At 61.3% G+C, this 16,140-nt stretch overlaps 1 protein-coding gene and 1 long non-coding RNA gene across 3 annotated transcripts in view; both read right to left on the minus strand.

Moving 5' to 3' along the window:
• Nucleotides 1-1,226: 1,226 nt before the first annotated feature.
• FMOD (fibromodulin) lies at nt 1,227-10,713 on the minus strand. 2 transcript variants are annotated; one of them, XR_004756148.1, is made up of 4 exons: nt 10,219-10,713; nt 6,926-7,936; nt 4,606-4,955; nt 1,227-1,239 (listed from the first exon to the last, which is right to left on the minus strand). XR_004756148.1 is itself a non-coding variant. In XM_035347029.1 (3 exons), exons 2-3 carry the CDS (start codon nt 7,914-7,916, stop codon nt 4,714-4,716), a joined length of 1,233 nt encoding a protein of 410 aa, XP_035202920.1. In that variant the 5' UTR covers nt 7,917-7,936; nt 10,219-10,713; the 3' UTR covers nt 3,978-4,713. The 2 variants fall into 2 exon arrangements, 1 of the variants encoding a protein (XP_035202920.1); XM_035347029.1 differs by lacking the exon at nt 1,227-1,239 and having other exon boundaries at nt 3,978-4,955.
• Nucleotides 3,427-16,140, minus strand: part of LOC118178480 — a 25,127-nt gene continuing 12,413 nt past the window's right edge. Inside the window, exon 3 of the long non-coding RNA XR_004756158.1 lies at nt 3,427-3,945. This is a non-coding gene — a long non-coding RNA (uncharacterized LOC118178480). The remainder of the gene's footprint in view (nt 3,946-16,140) is intronic.

Below are 16,140 nucleotides of genomic sequence, written 5' to 3' on the forward strand. Positions count from 1 at the left end.
CACCCCGTGCAGAGCCTGGATTGGGTCAAGGTCTGGGATCCTGAGCCCCCGAAGGACTCCAAAGGGGGATTCTCTGGATTCAGAGCCAGGCAGGGCGCGTTGGGGCTTTCTGTGTCCCCAGATTGCCTGCTCCAGACCAGGCAGACACACACACGGCTGTACCCAGGGTGGCCGGGATGGAGCAGTCCCTGCCGGGCTGAGATCCCGGCCAGTGGCAGGCATGGAGGGATGGGGATTTAAGGGAGATGCCGGGTCTGCATCCCAGCCTCTGCTGGATAAGAGGTTTCCCTCTGGGGAACCGCTGGGAAATGTGTTATGGGAACGGGCCACGGGCAACAATGTCCCTAAGCCCTGCACTGTCCCCCTGCTCCCAGCTGCCAGACGAAGGGTGAGGCCCCTTCTCCCTCTGACAATGCCCTTTTACTGGGGAGTTTATGTCTATTATAGCACCAGATAAAACGGAGAAGGGGAAAGACGGGGCTGAAGCGGAGCAGCTGCCCTTGCTGACTGGTCTGGGGCTTTGTTCTGAGTTAAAAGGCTGCAGCCAGGCTGGGACAGCGGCCGCTGCTCCCTGAGGAGCAAGGGCTGGTGCGTGTCCCCCCCGGCTGCTGGGGGTGGCTCTGCAGGGGGAACAGCTGGAGTTTTCCCCCAAGAAATTCCCCTCTGGGTGCTTAGCAGGGGCCGTGGCTCCATTTCGGGATGTTACAAACACCCAGCGAGCAGAGCAAGGCTGAGCCTGTGCCCCCCAAACCCCGACCCCACAAAAAAAGCCCAGCAAGGGAGGCAGCGGAACCACCAAGCCCCCCGGCCACGCCAGCCCCCCGCACTTTTCCCTGCTGGCCATGGCTCGGGGCTGCGGCACGGCTCGGGGTCCGCTGCGCCTTTTGAAGCAGAGACAAAGCCCGCCTTGATATTTACGGCACGTGCAGCGGGAGCGCGGGGTGCGCGGGGCTGCGGGACAGATGGCGAGTGAAACAAAAGGGGAGGCAAGAATGGGAGCCGAACAGATTGGGAATTTCCTGCCCGTCCCTCGCCCCCCTGCCCAAACGCTGCTGGGGACGCGCGGGGAGGACGGGTGCCAGTTCTGCAGCACAGGGGGGCAATCGGTCCTCTGCTGGCCCCCAAAGTGTTCAGAACAAGCCCCACCGTCTCCTCTGGCCTCCCCGAGCCCCTAAATCCTGATTCCCCAAATCCCAGGCTCGGTTTAACTCCCGGCGTGGAGCTGCGAGAGCTGGGAAGCTGCCTGTCCCCCCCAGGCCTCAGTCTGCTCCTCTGTGAAATGGAACCATGCGCTCGGCCTCGAGCCGTGCCCGGGGCCCTGCCGAGCTCTGCTGGGTTCGCCCCCCCCCGGGGCGCGTTCCCGCTGCCTCGGCACTTTTCTTATCTCTTCCCAGCAATGTCGCAGCTGCCGCGGCCCCGATCCAAGCGGCTTATTAATAATCAACTTTTATTGCTCGTCACGTCGCGAGCACGTCTGCAGACAGCCAGGTGCAGGGGGAACATTTGCGGCCAGCCCTGCCCAGCCCCGGCCACGGGGGCCTTTTGTCCTCAGCACCATCCAGCGTGCGAGCGAGTGCACGTCGGCGCGAGAAACGGGGCCGTGGCCTCGAGGAGAAACCAGAAAATTGAGACGGTCCCGTCCCGACCTAGTCCGAGAACAATAAAGGTTTTAGGTTAAGGCCGGGGAGAATTGAGCAAAGGGAAGTGCTGAAGGACAGGACGCCGGGTGCACGTCCCGGTGACACACCGACGGCGCCGTGCGCGGCGCTCACGTCCCCGGGGGGCTCTGCGCCCCCCAAGCCCCCAGCCACGTCGGTGCTGGCCTCAGGTCAAAGCTGTCCCTCGCTGGTTTCTTCTCCCCAGAGGAGAGTGTTTGGGGTGGTTTTTAGGCACAAATCCTGCGCTTCCTGGAGCGGTGCTGCGCTAAGGGCTGGGGAGCGCTGGAGCTGAGGGAGGCTTCGAGGGGAGAGCAGAAAAACGGGGAGGGGAAGAGCCTGGAACGGGTGGGGGTGCAGGAACTGGAGGGTTTTTAGGGGAGCTCTGAAGAAACCCTGCTGTCCCCTGGGGGTGCCCTGATGGTTTTTAGGGTCTGGCGCAGAGGTGACCCCACAGAGGCTGCGGGGCACAGCCCTGGGGGACCGGGGAGCTGCGTTCGGTTGGTTTGGGGTCTTCCCCTCCTTTAGGCTCCTTGGTGGGTCCGGACAAAGCCCCACACTCCGGCATCCTCCTCCTCCTCCCCCATAGTGGGCCACGGGCTGCTAGGGGCCCCCCGGACCCCCGCCCCTCCCAGCAACAGGAGGAGGAAGAGGAGGAGGAGGAAGGGGATGAAGCCCCCATCCTGCCCTCCCCTACCCAGCAACAGGGCAGCGATTGGGCGCTCAGGGGCTCGCAGGACCAATGGGGTCTCCCCCTTTTTTTGGGGAGGGGGAGAAGGGAGGGGGCAGCGGAGGGGGGGGACGGACGGCTCAGCCCCTCTCCCCTTCGCCTCCCCCCCCCGCGGGAGGCAGCCCCCGGCCCCCAGCTGGTGGAAAGCAGCAACTGCAGCCGCGGGGGGTGAAGCACCCCTGGGGGATGCTTTTGGGGTCCCAAAAGGGCCGGGTCTTCCCCTTGGTCCGCTGCCCCGAGCTGGCTTTTCCCCAGCTCTCGCCCAAGAGATGCGCTTTGCTCCTAGGGTGGGCACCCCCGGGTGCGGGGCGGCTCCCCAACCCCACTGCCGGGACCCCCGGGTGCGGGGCGGCTCCCCAACCCCACTGCTGGGGGCCATGGGGAGTGGGAGAAAAGCCGTGGCCACGCGTGATGGGCAACGCCAGCCCCCAGCAGCAGCCTCGGGGACCTCAGCAGGCTGCAGGAGGTGGCGATGGGGCCGTGGGGACGTGCACGTCCCTTTGCGGCTCTGGGATGTGGATAAGGATGGGGAAGGGGGCTGGAGTGGGGTCTTTGTGCCTCTGCTCCCATCTGGGTTCTGCAAGAGCCTTTCCTGGAGCAGGAGGCCCTTTCTGTGCACCCCAGGTCTCCAAAACTCCTTCCCATCTGTTTTTTTTTAAGCATCTTCCAGCTCAGCTGTTAAAAATAAGCAAGGCTGAATGCCCGAGGACATGAAAGCATCCAAAATCCAACGACCAGCAGCACCGCGCCAGCAGCACCGCCATCCTTTCTCATCCTTCCCCTAACTGGCAGCTCTCAGCGTGTGTTTTTTCCCCTCTCTATTTTTGCACGACCTCCACACGCGGTGTGGTGGGGCGGCAGCTCCGTGGCGTGGGGAAGGCGGCGGCTGCGTGTGTAGTGTCTGGAGCAGCCACCAGACGGCAAATCCAGCCCGGGTTATGTCTGCGGGAAGGTCTGGGCTGCAGGCGGGGATGCTCAGAGCAGCCCCGACACTCAGACCTCAGCCTCTCCCTGCATTTGGGATCCCTCAGACACGTTTGGTGCAGTTACAGAAAGGGCTTTATTGGTCGGTATGATATCTACAGTTCATGCGTCGGTGATAGTACAGGTTTTTTTGGGATTTTTTTTTTGTTTCTATAGTGTTAGCATGCAGTTTAAATGCAGAGGGTCGAGATGACCTCTTCAGCTTTGCAGGTCATCTCTAAAGCTCAGCTGCCCCTTTGGTTCTCAAACTAAGCCGTCCAAGGAACCACGGGGGTGTTTTGGCTCCTGGTGAACGGGGGACGTGCTGCTGACCGATGCACATGGTGCTGCTAGATCGTTTTTAATGAGAGACCCCAATTAGTGGGGCGGGGGAGAGCTCCAAGCCATGCCGGCGGGCAGGGTAGAGCCGGGCACAGCGCGTTGATTCACACCAGGATGGACCCTGCAGGCACGGATGAGCTTTAGGGGTCAGGTCCCGGGGTTTTACGAGCAGCAAAATCCCTCCCTTGTTAAACCCAGGTGGATCCTGCCTGGCCCTTGCACCTCACATACCTCGGGCCTGTGTTACACCAAGCTCTGCTCCTGGTAATCAGAGGCATCCACAGCTGAGTGGGCTGGGTTTGGCAGATCTGTGTGCACCCTGCAGACCCCACATAAGCCCCAGCTGCCCTCGTGCCACAGCTGAACGTGATCCTGGGTGCCTCTGGCTGCAGCACCAGGTGTCTGTGCCCGGGGAGGGAGAAGCGGGGGTGAGGGGCTGGCTTCTGGCACAACCCCGAGCTCTGCAGGGTGCTGGTGCTGCGAGGTGCCCATCCCTCGCCCCCGGGTTCTGGCCCAAACTGGGGGTTGGGAGAGTTTCTCTCTGAGCTCAGCAGCTGACGGCCGCTTGGCAGCAGCAGGAAGGGTTTCTCTCCCATGAGCTTTATGGCTGGGGGGAAAGCAGGGGAAAAAATGAGGGCAAAGAGTGGATTTACTCTTCACCATCCTAGAGAGGGATGTTGGCAGCCAGAGCACCTTTAGCCCTTTACCCGTGCAGCTCCCAGGGACCACCAAAGCCTGGCCCAAGGTGAGCCCCATTATTTGTGCTGGAACCCCCAAAACGGAGCTGGGTTTTGGAGACGGGGCGAGCTCTCCCCCTTCCCTCCCACAGAGGCTGGGACATGGCCGTGGTGGGATTTGTGCTGGGACCTGTCCCACCCTGCGAGACCGGAGAGCCGGGAAGTGGGGGGGGGGGACGGGGACGGGGACATTTGGGGCTGAACAGATCCTGCCCACCCGCGTGGGCTGGCGTTGGAGCACCCTTATTGCACTATTGCAGAAGCCAAATCAAACCGTCAAGCTGCATTAAAATGGGAGTGTATGTGTCTCCCCAGGGACGGGGGAGAGAAGTCCTGAGGACCGGAGACGGGGGGGGGGGGGGGGCCGACGCCCAGGCAAGATCTCGATGATGGTGGCACGCCGCAGGCACAGCGGGGCGTCGGGGGGCACCGCGTTGCGCTTGATCTCGTTCCCGTCGAGCCGCAGGACCTGGAGACGGGAGTAGTTCATGACGTCCACCACGGTGCAGAAGCTGCTGATGGAGAACTCTGCGGGGAGAAGGAGACCCAGAGGTGTCAGGGGGACCTGGTCCGGAGATGGGTCCGGGGGAACCGAGCCCATGCCAGGGAAACGATGAAAGTACCCCTAAATTCCCAATTATTCCTGCCAAAGTGGGCTCTACGTCTTTCCAGAGGAGTGGTTGATGCTCCTGGCCGCAGTCAGAAGCAGCCTGTGTGTGCTCAGAGCTCTGGAGCTGCGACTTCACTCAGTGTGGCTGGAGTGTGGGTAGGAAAAAAGCACGGGGAGCTGGGAGGTGTCAGCTGGAAAACATCGCTCTGCAGTAGGGATTGCTGTTGCATTTCATCAGCTCCACGAGCTGCAGCATCCAGGAAACCCCCGGCACTGCTGGGGAGCAAGAACACCCAGGCAGCGTGTCTGGGGGGCCGAGGGGGGACACACGCCCTTGTCCCTGTCCCCATCCCCTCTCCTTTCCTCTGCTGCCAGCCCCTCTCAGGCCAGGCCCTGCCTGGGTTTGGAGGGAGGACACAGAGCAAATCCTGATTTTGTGCCGGATTTGGGAGAGCAGCGACCGACTAGAGGGCAGCAAAGCTCCGGGCTGGGAGCTGCTGGGGAAGGCACTGGGGTGCACCGGGGTGCTGCGGGGCACCCAGCCCCAATTCCCCACTGATTTGGGCTGCTCTGGGCTTTTTGGCTCCATACGAGCAGCTTTGGGGCAGGGGCAGGGGGTGATTTGGGTGGCAGGAGGGGGCTGGCAGCCCAGAGAGGGCAGCAGCATCTCCCCGGGGGCTGCACAGCACCCAGGGGTGCTGCAGGCACCTCACCCCCCACCGAAGGGCTCCTGGGGGGCTCCCAGGGCTGCTCTAAAGGCCAGCAGCAAAACCTTCAGCTGGAGCAGCTCCGCAGTCGAGCCCGGATGGCTCCGTGGTGGTTTCATGGCATTTGTGGGCAGACATTAACAGCTACACGTTTTGAAAGCAAACATTCGGGAGTCTGCTCTTGTTTTCGTGTTTCTGTCGGCTCCTCGGTGCGGGGTTGTTTCCCCTGCAACAGCTGATTGCGGCACGGCACCTCCCCAGCCTGGCCTCGCTCGGGGGCTTCAGCACCACTCCTGGGGGGTCCTTCCCCAGGGAGCTGGCAGGTGACAGGAGCCAGGGTGGATTTTTCCAGGAGATGCAGGTTTTTTTCTCTTTCTCTGTCTCTTTCCCCCCCCCCCCCCCCTTTTTTTTATATATATAAACAGCAACCCCGGAACAATCTGTTCCTTTTATTTATTTGTGTATTAAATGGAGTGAATTTTAGTCCTGGCAGAAGGCTCTCTAGTAGCTAAGAGCTCCCGTCTGTCCTGGCCCTGGCCAGGATGTGCAGGCAGAGAGGGGCTCTGGGGGGGCCGTGGGCTTCCAGGGGCTGGGGAGGGAGGGCTGGGGGGGCATCAGAGCCACCTCTGCGATGTGGGAAGAGCTGAAGCCACGCTGCCTGCAGCTCAGGGAGGGTTGGAGAATAAAGCAGAGGGTGTCAGACTGGGGAGAGCTGCAGCTGGAGATTTTGGGGCATCCTGGTGGGGAGGAAGGAGATGCCCCGAGGGCTGCAGGCTGCTGAGCACCGCAGGGTTTGTCCCTGGTCCCTTTGCCCCTGCACTGGCCCTGCAGAGCAATGCCTGTTGCCACGTTTGGTGGTGGGGAACCCCTCAGCTCTGTCCCCTCCGTTGGTGACCCCTCAGCCCACGTGCAATGCCAGCAGCTCCCTCCCCACGTTGTGCATCAGCTCCGACCCCCAGCTGGTTTCTGGCATCTGCAGCCCGAAGATGCTCGGGCTAAATGGAACCAGAGCGATGGATTTGTGCACCATGAAGGAACACCCAAAGCCAGCACCACAACCAACCCCCTTTCCTACCTTGTTGAAGACCACCTAGGAGGCCAGAAACCTCCCCAATTCCCCTCTCCTGCTCAACCCCCTATCACAGGTTCTGCCTCCCCAGCACCACCGCGTGCCTGCTCACCGTTGATTTGGTTCCCCTGGAGGTAGAGGTTCTCCAGGTGGGTGCTGACCCGGGGGATCTTCTGGAGCCTGTTGTACGAGAGGTCCAGCTCCAGGATGCTGCTGCTGTTGAACGTGTTGGTGGAGAGACCTTGGTTCGTCAGGCTGTTGTGGGACATCCGTACGTAGAGCAGCTTGGGAGAGACCTTGAAATAGTCATCGGGGATGGCGTTGATGTGGTTGTACTCCAGGTAGAGCTGTTCCAGGGCCATTGGGAGCCCGTCGGGGACTTTCCTGAGGTGGTTGTAGCTCAGATCAGCCAGGATCAAGGACTTGAGCCCTTTGAGGGAAGCTCCCATCTCAAAAATGTAATTGTGGCTGAGGTACAGGGCCGTGAGGTTCTCCAGGCCCTCCAGAGCATTGGAGGGGACCTTGGAGATCTGGTTGTAGGACAAGTGGAGCTCTCTCAGGGAGCGGGGCAGGGGGCTGGGCATCTTGGTCAGGTTGTTGTTGTTCATGTACAGCCTCTCCAGGTTTCTGAGCTTGGCGAAGACCCTCTTGCCCATCTTCTCGCTGGTGATCTGGTTGTTGTGCAGCGCCAGCCACTCGAGCTCCGTGGCGTTGTCGAAGGCCCCCTCCTGGATGGCGGTGATCTGGTTGTTCTGGAAGTAGACGTACTTCATGCGGGTGGGCACGAAGGGCAGGTACCTCAGGTTGCGGGTGTCGCAGTACATGGCCGAGGAGAAGTTGGGGGGACAGTCACACTCCTGGGGACACTGCCAGGAAGGGGCCTGCTGAGGCTCAGGGCCGGGCTCTGCCTCCGTGTCGGGAGCCGGGAGGTACGAGTAAACGTACGGGCTGTTCTCATCCTCGTAGTAGGGCATGTAGTTGTAGGAGGACATTCGGGACTGCCGCATGTAGTACTGCAACCACGCCAGGTCCTCCTCCTCGTTGTACTGGCCCAGCGAGGCCCCGCAGAGCGCAGCGACGAGCACGACGGTGGCCCAGCGCATGGTGCGGGTGCCGGGGGGACCTGGGGGGGAACCAGCAGCAGAATCAGGAGCAGGGCAGGGGCTGGGGGCAGGAGAGCTGCTCCCTGCAGGCTGGGAACTGAGCAGGTCGGGACGTGGGCACAGCCTGGTGGCTCCTGGCAGCAGGGCTGGGGGAGCACGGGGACCCGAGGGAGTCCTACTAAAAGAGCCGTGGCTGCAGGCGTGCCCCCCCTTTGGCGTTACCCCATCTCCCCCACTTTCACCTCCCGCCTCTTCCAGGGCCTCTCTGCTCGCCAAATCTTTCCTATCGCTATTTCTGCTGCAGCTGGGCAGGGGATGGAGATGGGGGCCACTTGTCGGGGTTTGTGCAAGGCCACAGCTCTGCCCCGAAGGTCTGGGTTCACCCAAGGCAGGAGAAGGACCGCGTCCCATCCCCGCGATCCCACCCGACGGGGGGCAGCGGTGGCTGCGGGCGCAGGTTGATGGAGCTCGAGGCGTGTTTGGAGGCAGCTCTGTGTTCTCTCTATTTATACCGCACTCGCTGGCGACACGAGTCGCTGTGGGTTTCATCCAGCTCTCCCTGCCCCCACCACCACGCAGGATGCTCACGCTGCTCAGGACTGATGGAAATCCTGGTAAACAAGTTCTGGCTTATTCCGAAGTGGAAACAGCTTCGGTGCTGAGATTTCCCCAGCTGAGCTGCTCGTCCTGGCCTGGTGGGAAAGGGCTGTCACCTGCTGTCCCCCCAGTGTGACACAGGAGAGCGGAACCATCCCGAAACTGCCTGCCCTGCTTGTGAGATCTGATCTGCCTGGGGCTGGAGATGAGCAGAGAGCAGGGCTGGGTGCTCAGCACCATGCAAACAGCCCCTGGAGCCCCTGGGCTTCAAGTGGGCTTTGCTGCCCCGTCCCAGGGTGCTGTGCTGGCAGGATGAGGACGCCAGCCATGGCCTCTTGTCCTTCCCCGAGCCTCGTGGCTATGCCAGCACGCAGAGCAGCGGCGGCTTGAAATGCCTCCAGGAAATACTCCGGGCCGCGCTGCTCGGAGGGGGAGCGGAGCGGAGGCTCCTGCCTGCTGCCTGCTGTACACGTGGCCGGGAGCGCGGGGCTGCCGCCAGCCCTGCCGCTGCCACGGAGCATGGGGAAACCTCACCAGGTCTGCACCCTGGGGCACAGCTGGGAAAAGGGGAAAAATGGTGAGGTTTGCTGCTGCTTCCTCCTCCTGACCCCCGTGCTGCTGGGGGCTGTCAGCCAGCCCCTGCAGAGCTGTGGCGGTGGAGCTGTCTGTGCCCAGATTTCATCCCCGGGGGTCTGTGCCCTCCAGCCCACCCAAACTGTGCTCCCGAGGGGCCGGCAGGTCGCTTGTCCCCAGCCTGGCACACCCAGCAGCGGGAGGAGGGGATTTCTTGCCCATAGAGCCCAGCAGACAAAGAGGGCACAGTTGTGCTCGGGGCAGCGGCTGCCCCGCCACCGAGGCACGCTGGCAGGCTGCTTCTGCTGGAAGAAAACAGGGGCTGAGACCGAGGAAGGCAGGCACGGCTCCTGCTTTCTCTTGCAGCCGAGGGACAGAGGAGCCGTGGTCCTTTGGGATGCTGCGTGTGCGGCAGGAGCTTGGCAGTTGCAGGCGAGTTTCTTCTCCTCCTCCCTCCCACTCCAGAGCACTCTGCCTGGTGAAACAGAGCCGTCTGCTCCGTGCTGGGGCTGCTGCCCCTTCCTGGGCTCCCTCTGTATGGGGCAGGATTGATCCAGGTCTCCATCCTCCTTTCTCAGTGCCCCCTTCATTGTGCCACCAGCCCCCGAGCCTGTCCTCAGCATCCACCCTGCTTCATGTGGTCTCTCTCCCCTCCCCAGTGGGTTCAGCCCCACTTTTGGGTGGCATCTGCACGTGCCAGCCACGTTATCCGTGCCATCCCCCAGCCTCCACGCTTCTGTGCTGGAGGCTGTGGGTCCCATCAGGACACCCAGGGAAGGAGCAGGCTGTGGAGCAAGGGGCACCACGGGCTCGAAACAAGCAGAGGATGAGACAGCAAAGCCTCGGGGGGGCTGCAAACAGGTGCTGCACGTGCCCGGGTGTCGAAGGCTGTGGCTGCGGGGGTCCCAATGCAGGTGTCTGGGGAGCTGCAGCCGGGGCAGGAGCCGCGGGGAGCGGGAGAGGGCACCCGGCCGCTGCGGCTCGCAAGCGCTGGCGCCCGCGCCGTGCCACCCGTGTCGCTGGCATGTGCTCCGCGGGGCAGCCGCCCGCCTTCCACGGCAGGGCTATGGAAATCAAGCCTCAAAAAAAAAAAAAAAAAAAAAAATCGTAATAAATATGGAGATGGACTTACCAAGCTGAGAGCCTGCTTTCCAAAGCCTCGCTGCTCTGCTCCGGGATCTCCCGTGTGTCAAGCAGCATGTGAGTGCGGCGCCCGGTTTGCAAAGGCTGGTGCCCGCCCTAGATCCCAGACCAAATATTGTGCTTGCAGGTCACGGGCTCGGCAGGTTTTTTGGGGAGTGACCTCCTAGCAGCAGACAGTTTGCAGGAGAGACTGAAGAGACCCTAATGCTGCCTGGCGTTATAAATAACCTGCTTTTTCTTTCCTCCCTCTCTCTCTCTCTCTCCCTCCCGTCTTTTCTCATAGGAGTGTTGGCACTTTTCAGGCTCTCTCTGTTTAACGAGTTAGTGGAATCGGGGATGTTGTTTTTAAAAGGGCTGTTGTTAGGTCTCCTGTGTTTCTCATCAGGAAGTGATGAAGAGGCCTCTGGCCAGATTAAAAAATCTCTGATTTTGAGGTGCTGAGGATGTGATTCTTGGGGAGAAGAGAGAAAGTATCTTTAACTTTTGCAGTACCAAGGGAAGGGACGTTATGCCTGCCCTGGCTGCAGCTTGGGCTTCTTCCCCAGGAAGCCTCCGTTTATGCAGCCCTGCTATTAAATATTTAGGATAAACATTTCCATGAACGATAAGGCTGCGGCATCCAAGGTAAATAAATTGCCTACCAAAGAGCCACTGTGACAGCAGGAATTTGTCTTCAGCTTGGCAGGAGAGAGATGCCAAGCTGGCATTTCTGCAGACTGTGCCCATCCTGCTGGGGATGGGGGGTCCCCAGCGAGGCTCCCAGGGGTGCACAGGGTGTGTGTGTGTGCTGGGTGACCGTGGTTGGGGACTCCCTGCTATGCAGCTCACCAGCTGGGGATGCAGAGCCCCTGGGGGTCCTGGAAAGCTGGGGGGTGGTGGGCACTGATGCAGCCCCCTGGTCCCTGTCTCTGCATGCTCCAGCTTTGGCTTTTTGTCGAAGCATTTCCTCCTGCAGGGATTGAGAAGGAGGAGCCCTGCCCGCCCATCGCCTGCTGCTCCGTGCCCGGCTCCAGCAGCACACCCAGGTCTGCTGAGGAGCCTGGAGTTATTTAGCGAGCTTGGCAGGTGCCCGGCTCCCTCTGGGCTCAGTTTCTCCTTGCTTCCCATCGATATTTCCCAGCCAAAACATCCTCCTCCCCGGGGGAGCCTCGCAAAGATCCTTATCGATCTGCGGGCCTCGCTGCACAGGGGAGGAATGTGCGGGCGGTTCGCGGACGGGGTGGCGAGGGACAAGCTGTACAGTGGGGACGGTGCCAGGACGCGAGGCTGCTGGGGAAGGAAGAGCATGCCTGGAAAGCACAGCTCACCGCAACGCAGCACGCGGCCCCGGGCTGCAGGGAGAGAGCTGCTCGCTCTGGGGTATTCGGAGAAATCCTGCCTTCGAGTGGGGAAATAGCTCAGGGGGGCTGTGCTGCCCCAAAGGAGGTAAATCCCTGGTAAAGCAGGGAGAGGTTTTGTGCTCTCTGTGGGATTTAATAGAGCTGGCGCACCTCTCTGTCCCAGGAAAGCATTGCAATTGCAGCTTGCAGCGGGGCAGGGAGGCTGGAGAGGGGCTCGTGGATGTGTGTGGGGTTGGAAGCTGTGGGTTGGGGCAGGGGATGACCCAGCCTGGAGGGCTCTGCTCCTGCTGCCAAGGAAAACGGTGCGCGGGGTGGTGGCAGCCAGTAACATCTGCTGCTCGGCGCCCGGATGGTGTCAACCAGCGTCACATCTCTGGCAGCTCGAGGTGTCCCGGTGGCCAACAGCTCGGAGGCTTTTGCAGGGCTTGGATGTCGTTCTGGAAAAGCAAAACATCCGTAGCTGGGTTAGATAAGGAAGCGGCCTCTCTGCCTTCTGCAAGGCAAAACGGGCACAACGCCGGGCAGGCACCCTGCGGGGGAGGCAGAGCCCTCGTGCATGGGCTCCTCTGGATGGCTCCGTTCCCCATGGTCACATCCCACATTTCCCAGCCAAAACCAGTAAAAAAAGTCATGCTCAGGCTCATTTTTCTGTTCCCCACAGTCACCAGGACTTTCACCCAGCCTCATCCTGTCCAGCTTCAATGTCCTCTGGGACTGCGGGGGCTCTGCTGCGAGGTTTGGTGAGCTCTGGCGGGAGCGGATGAGACCTCGGCACTGCTGCTCATTGCAGCCCACTGCAAAGCTTCTGCAGCTCTCCTCGACTTTCATGCAACCTTTTGGACATCTCCTTCTATAAACGCCTCTTCCCTATAGCTGAGCATTAAAAAAAAGCCCTGAGCTGGTAACGGGAGCCAGGAGTTCTCCGTCCTGCTCGCCTGAAGCCCCCGGTCCCTCTTGCTGCCTGAGCTCAGCCGGCGCAGTTGCGCTGACGGCCGCAGTCTGCATCTCGTCAGGGCCAGACAGTTGCCTGCGTTGGTTTGCTCAACCAAATTGATGTGAACAGTGTCTATTTTGTTTGGGTTTCTTCCGGTTGTTTTGATCAAATCCTCTCGAGCTTTGCTTTTGGAACCACCGAATCTGGCCCCCGTTGGCCTTGATTTTTCAAATCCCGGGCTTGGAGCCGGGAGCGCTGCCTTCTGCACGGACAAGCGCGGTTTCGTCAGGCTGCTTCTGGCACAGGGAGCGAGCGCTTCACGGCCTAAAAGGAATCAAAGCCACCCGATGCTAAGGCCAAAGCTCCTTCTGCCCCAGTGAACGCAGAGTTACGAATGTACCGTGCACATCCGAACCCATCGAACCCCCTGCTGGTTTGAGGGACTCCAGCCACAGGAATCCAAGCAGGGAGACTTCAACCCTCAGCATCTTCCAGCCCTGCTTGGGAAAATGGGGTGGAAATGAGCGGGGCGGCACCCGCAGAGCTCTGCGGTGGGGCCACCAGGCCATCATCTGGAGCTGCTGTATTGCACCAGGCCTCCCGACAGGGCTCGTGCTCCAAGTTCTGGAGCTGAGGTGCCCTGGAGCCACTCTCCAGGTTTGGAGGCTCCCAGGTTTGTGCGGACCTTCTGGGTGTTTGCAACCAAACCTCCTCTTCCTCACCTCCACGTCCTCCCACCCAGAGCTGATCCCTGTGGCGGGATTCACCTCTCCCATGCCCAGAGGAGCAGCCCTGCAGCCTCCCCAGGGATTATCACCTCCGCGGTACCTCCAAAACCAGCCCCAGCTGGCAGCTCCCCCCTTGCTTTCTGAGGATGCCGGCAGCACTGGCAGGTAAATATCAGGAAAAGGAGGGATGGGAAAGTGGGGAAATCCTGGGGGGAGCAGCAGCAGCTCCCGTGGGGGCTCAGCCTTGGCTGAACCGTGCGGAGGGAACGCACTCAACATCTGGCGACCGCCTGCAGCTGCTGCAGTCTCCTCCCCAAAAATCCAAGGGTCAGCAGGGAAGGGCAGGGCGAAGCCTCCCTTGACCTCCCGTCTCACCCCGGCTTCACTCTTCCTTTTTTTTTTTTTTTCTTTCCTTTCATTTTTTTTTCCCCTTTCCTCTTTTAGCAATACTTTCTGCAACCCAAACAACATTCTTGAACCGGGATTTGAGGCGGCGGGGAGGGAATCGGTCACTTGGAGACAGCACGAAGGCGGCGAGAGCCCCAGGACTCTGCTGGAAACTCTGAGTCGGGCGCGGGCGATGCTCTCACCGCGGCTCCTGTGGAGCCCCGGGGCTCTGGGCTCACCCGGTTTCCACGGGAGGTGCTGCAAAGCTTCCCTTGCACCACGCTGGAAGGACTCACCCGGAGCTTTCCTGGCTGAGAACGGGGTGAGAGGTATCTATACAACAGCCACACGGGGCTCTGGTTTGCCCCAAAGTCTTTGCTGGGGGAGAAGGGTAAGGAGAAGGGCAGCGAAACCCAAATTGTCCCTTACCCACACACACAGCCCCAGCTCTGCTCCCAGCCGCCGACCTCTCAGGGCTGCCGGCGCTGGGAAATGATGGTTTAGCTGGGGAAGGCTCTGCACCGTCCCACCCTAATTACAGGCTGCCTTCGGGGCCCCGCAGCCCGATGTAATGACCGCCTGCCTCTTGGGGTCTGGGGGTTATTAGGGGCTGGATGGCATCTTTCCAGTGCCTTGGGGGCAGGAATGTCCCCGCAGCTCCCAGCCCTACCGAGGGGCAATAAATGGTCTCGGGACATCTGCACGCAGGCTGTGATCCCCTCCCCTGCAGCCCCCATATGCTGGATTTCCTAAAGATCCATCGAGGGACTCCTCACAGCGTGGATTTACCAGCGCAAAGAGGGTCAGGGCTTATTACAACCACTGTAAAATATGTTTGAAAAGGTTAAGTGCCTAATTTAGACCAGAGCTGGAAACTCTGAAGCATTTCCTCCTCCCCGTCGCTCCCTCTCCTGTCCCTGGATGTCTGCTTCACGCCGGGAACATCCCCGTGGCCAAGGGAGGCTCGTTCTGAGCATGCAGCGAGGCACCTTTGGGAGCCTGCAGGTTTGGCAGAGCAGCCAGGAGAGCGGCTGGCAGGGGGACAGCCAAGTGCAAAGCCACCGTGGAGGACAGACCACGTATCCCCCGGCAGGTGTCACAGGCTCTGGTGCCGCGATCTGTGGCCCGTGGTGCGGCTCTTCGGGCTCGTAGATGTCACCAGGCACCGGGGACAGACCCAGCAGGGTGCTCCCACCCTCCTGGCCCAGTCCGTGGCACCGCTGTACCCCGACCCGCAGCAAGGACCTGCCCCTGCTCCCCGGGGAGGGGGTACCCGAAAGCAGAGCCCCCCCCCTGCTTAGCCACTGCAGGACGAAACGGCACCGCCGGGACATGGCAGCAGCCCCCAGCCCCTCGCTGGAGCAATAGGGAGGAAGAAGGGGATGGAGGACACGTGGGGCTGGGGATTGCTCTGCGTTTAGAGGCTGAGCAAGGTGCCCCGCCGGGAGCCAGCCGCCTCTCCCCTTCCCTCCCCGCCGTGGCATCGAAGGAGCTCCAAAGGCTGCCAGGTGCTGGCTGCGGCCGTGCAAGGAGCAGAAGGAAAAAAAATGCAGCTTTTCCTTGCTCAGAGCCCTCAATTCATGTCGTCAAAGGCCCTTTGAGTGCCTGGCTCCTCTCAGAAGCCTCCCAGCTCTCCTGAACAAACAGCAGATGGGAACAGGTTCCCTCCAGCCCCGTTGGTTGAGGCTCCTGGATAGGGAAAATCTCGCAGCCTGTCTCCTGCAAGCAGGGAGCCTCGGAGCCCTCATGCAGGGTACTGAGCCCCAGGGTCCCTTCTCTGCCTGTCCCCAGCCCCGTCCCTTGGTGCCAGCCTCTTCTGTCCTCCAAGAGAGCGCCCGGTGCCCAACCCTCTCTGCAAACAGGGCTGCAGACACGCCTGGAGCCAAATATAAACCGGCGTGAGATTAATAAATTATAAGCAGCAAGCCGAGCTGCCCCAGGGAGCACACAAGGAGGGGGCCCTGCGCACGCAGCCGTGGGTCCCCCCTTCCCACCGCTGCTGCCAAACGATGCCAACGCCGTTAAAATGTGCAGGGCCCCCCCCAGGTGGATGCCCCCATCAGTGAAACGCAGCCAGCTTTTGGGGGGGGGGGGCAGCAGGGCTGGTGATTGGGGGGGGTGATGGCAGGACCCGGTCCTGTGCCCCCCACCCACAGCCCCACGGTGGGCACCCAAGCCTTTGCCAGACCAGTCCCGGCTCAGAACCAGTCCCCCAGTTCAGGGAGGTCAGGGCACCGATCTCCCCTCCCTAGCGGCGCGCGGGCTGTTTTTCTCTCTAAAGCATCTGAAATATGAACAAAAAAAAAAAAAAAAAAAGCAAAACATCAGCTGCCTGGGAAACCCATTAGCCTTCCCGCCTGCTCCTGCCACCTGGCTCCCCGTGCTAGCAAACAAAAAGCAGCACCGAGAGCCTCGGCCGAGCCCTGCCAGGGGCCACCGCCGCGAACCTCTGCCCTCCCTGCCCTGGCACTCGGGTCTTCTTCCGAGCTGCAAGTGCTCTTGCCCGTGAAGGGAAGGCCTGC

Source organism: Oxyura jamaicensis, chromosome 26 (assembly GCF_011077185.1).
Source record: "Oxyura jamaicensis isolate SHBP4307 breed ruddy duck chromosome 26, BPBGC_Ojam_1.0, whole genome shotgun sequence".
NCBI classification, from domain to species: Eukaryota; Metazoa; Chordata; class Aves; order Anseriformes; family Anatidae; genus Oxyura; species Oxyura jamaicensis.

Bases quoted from the DNA above. Each gene is read 5' to 3' on its own strand.
- FMOD (XM_035347029.1), bottom strand. From the start codon at position 7,916: ATGCGCTGGGCCACCGTCGTGCTCGTCGCTGCGCTCTGCGGGGCCTCG. The intron at 4,956-6,925 runs GTGAGCAGGCAC...TTCTCCCCGCAG, and splicing joins CCAGGGGAACCAAATCAACG to AGTTCTCCATCAGCAGCTTC.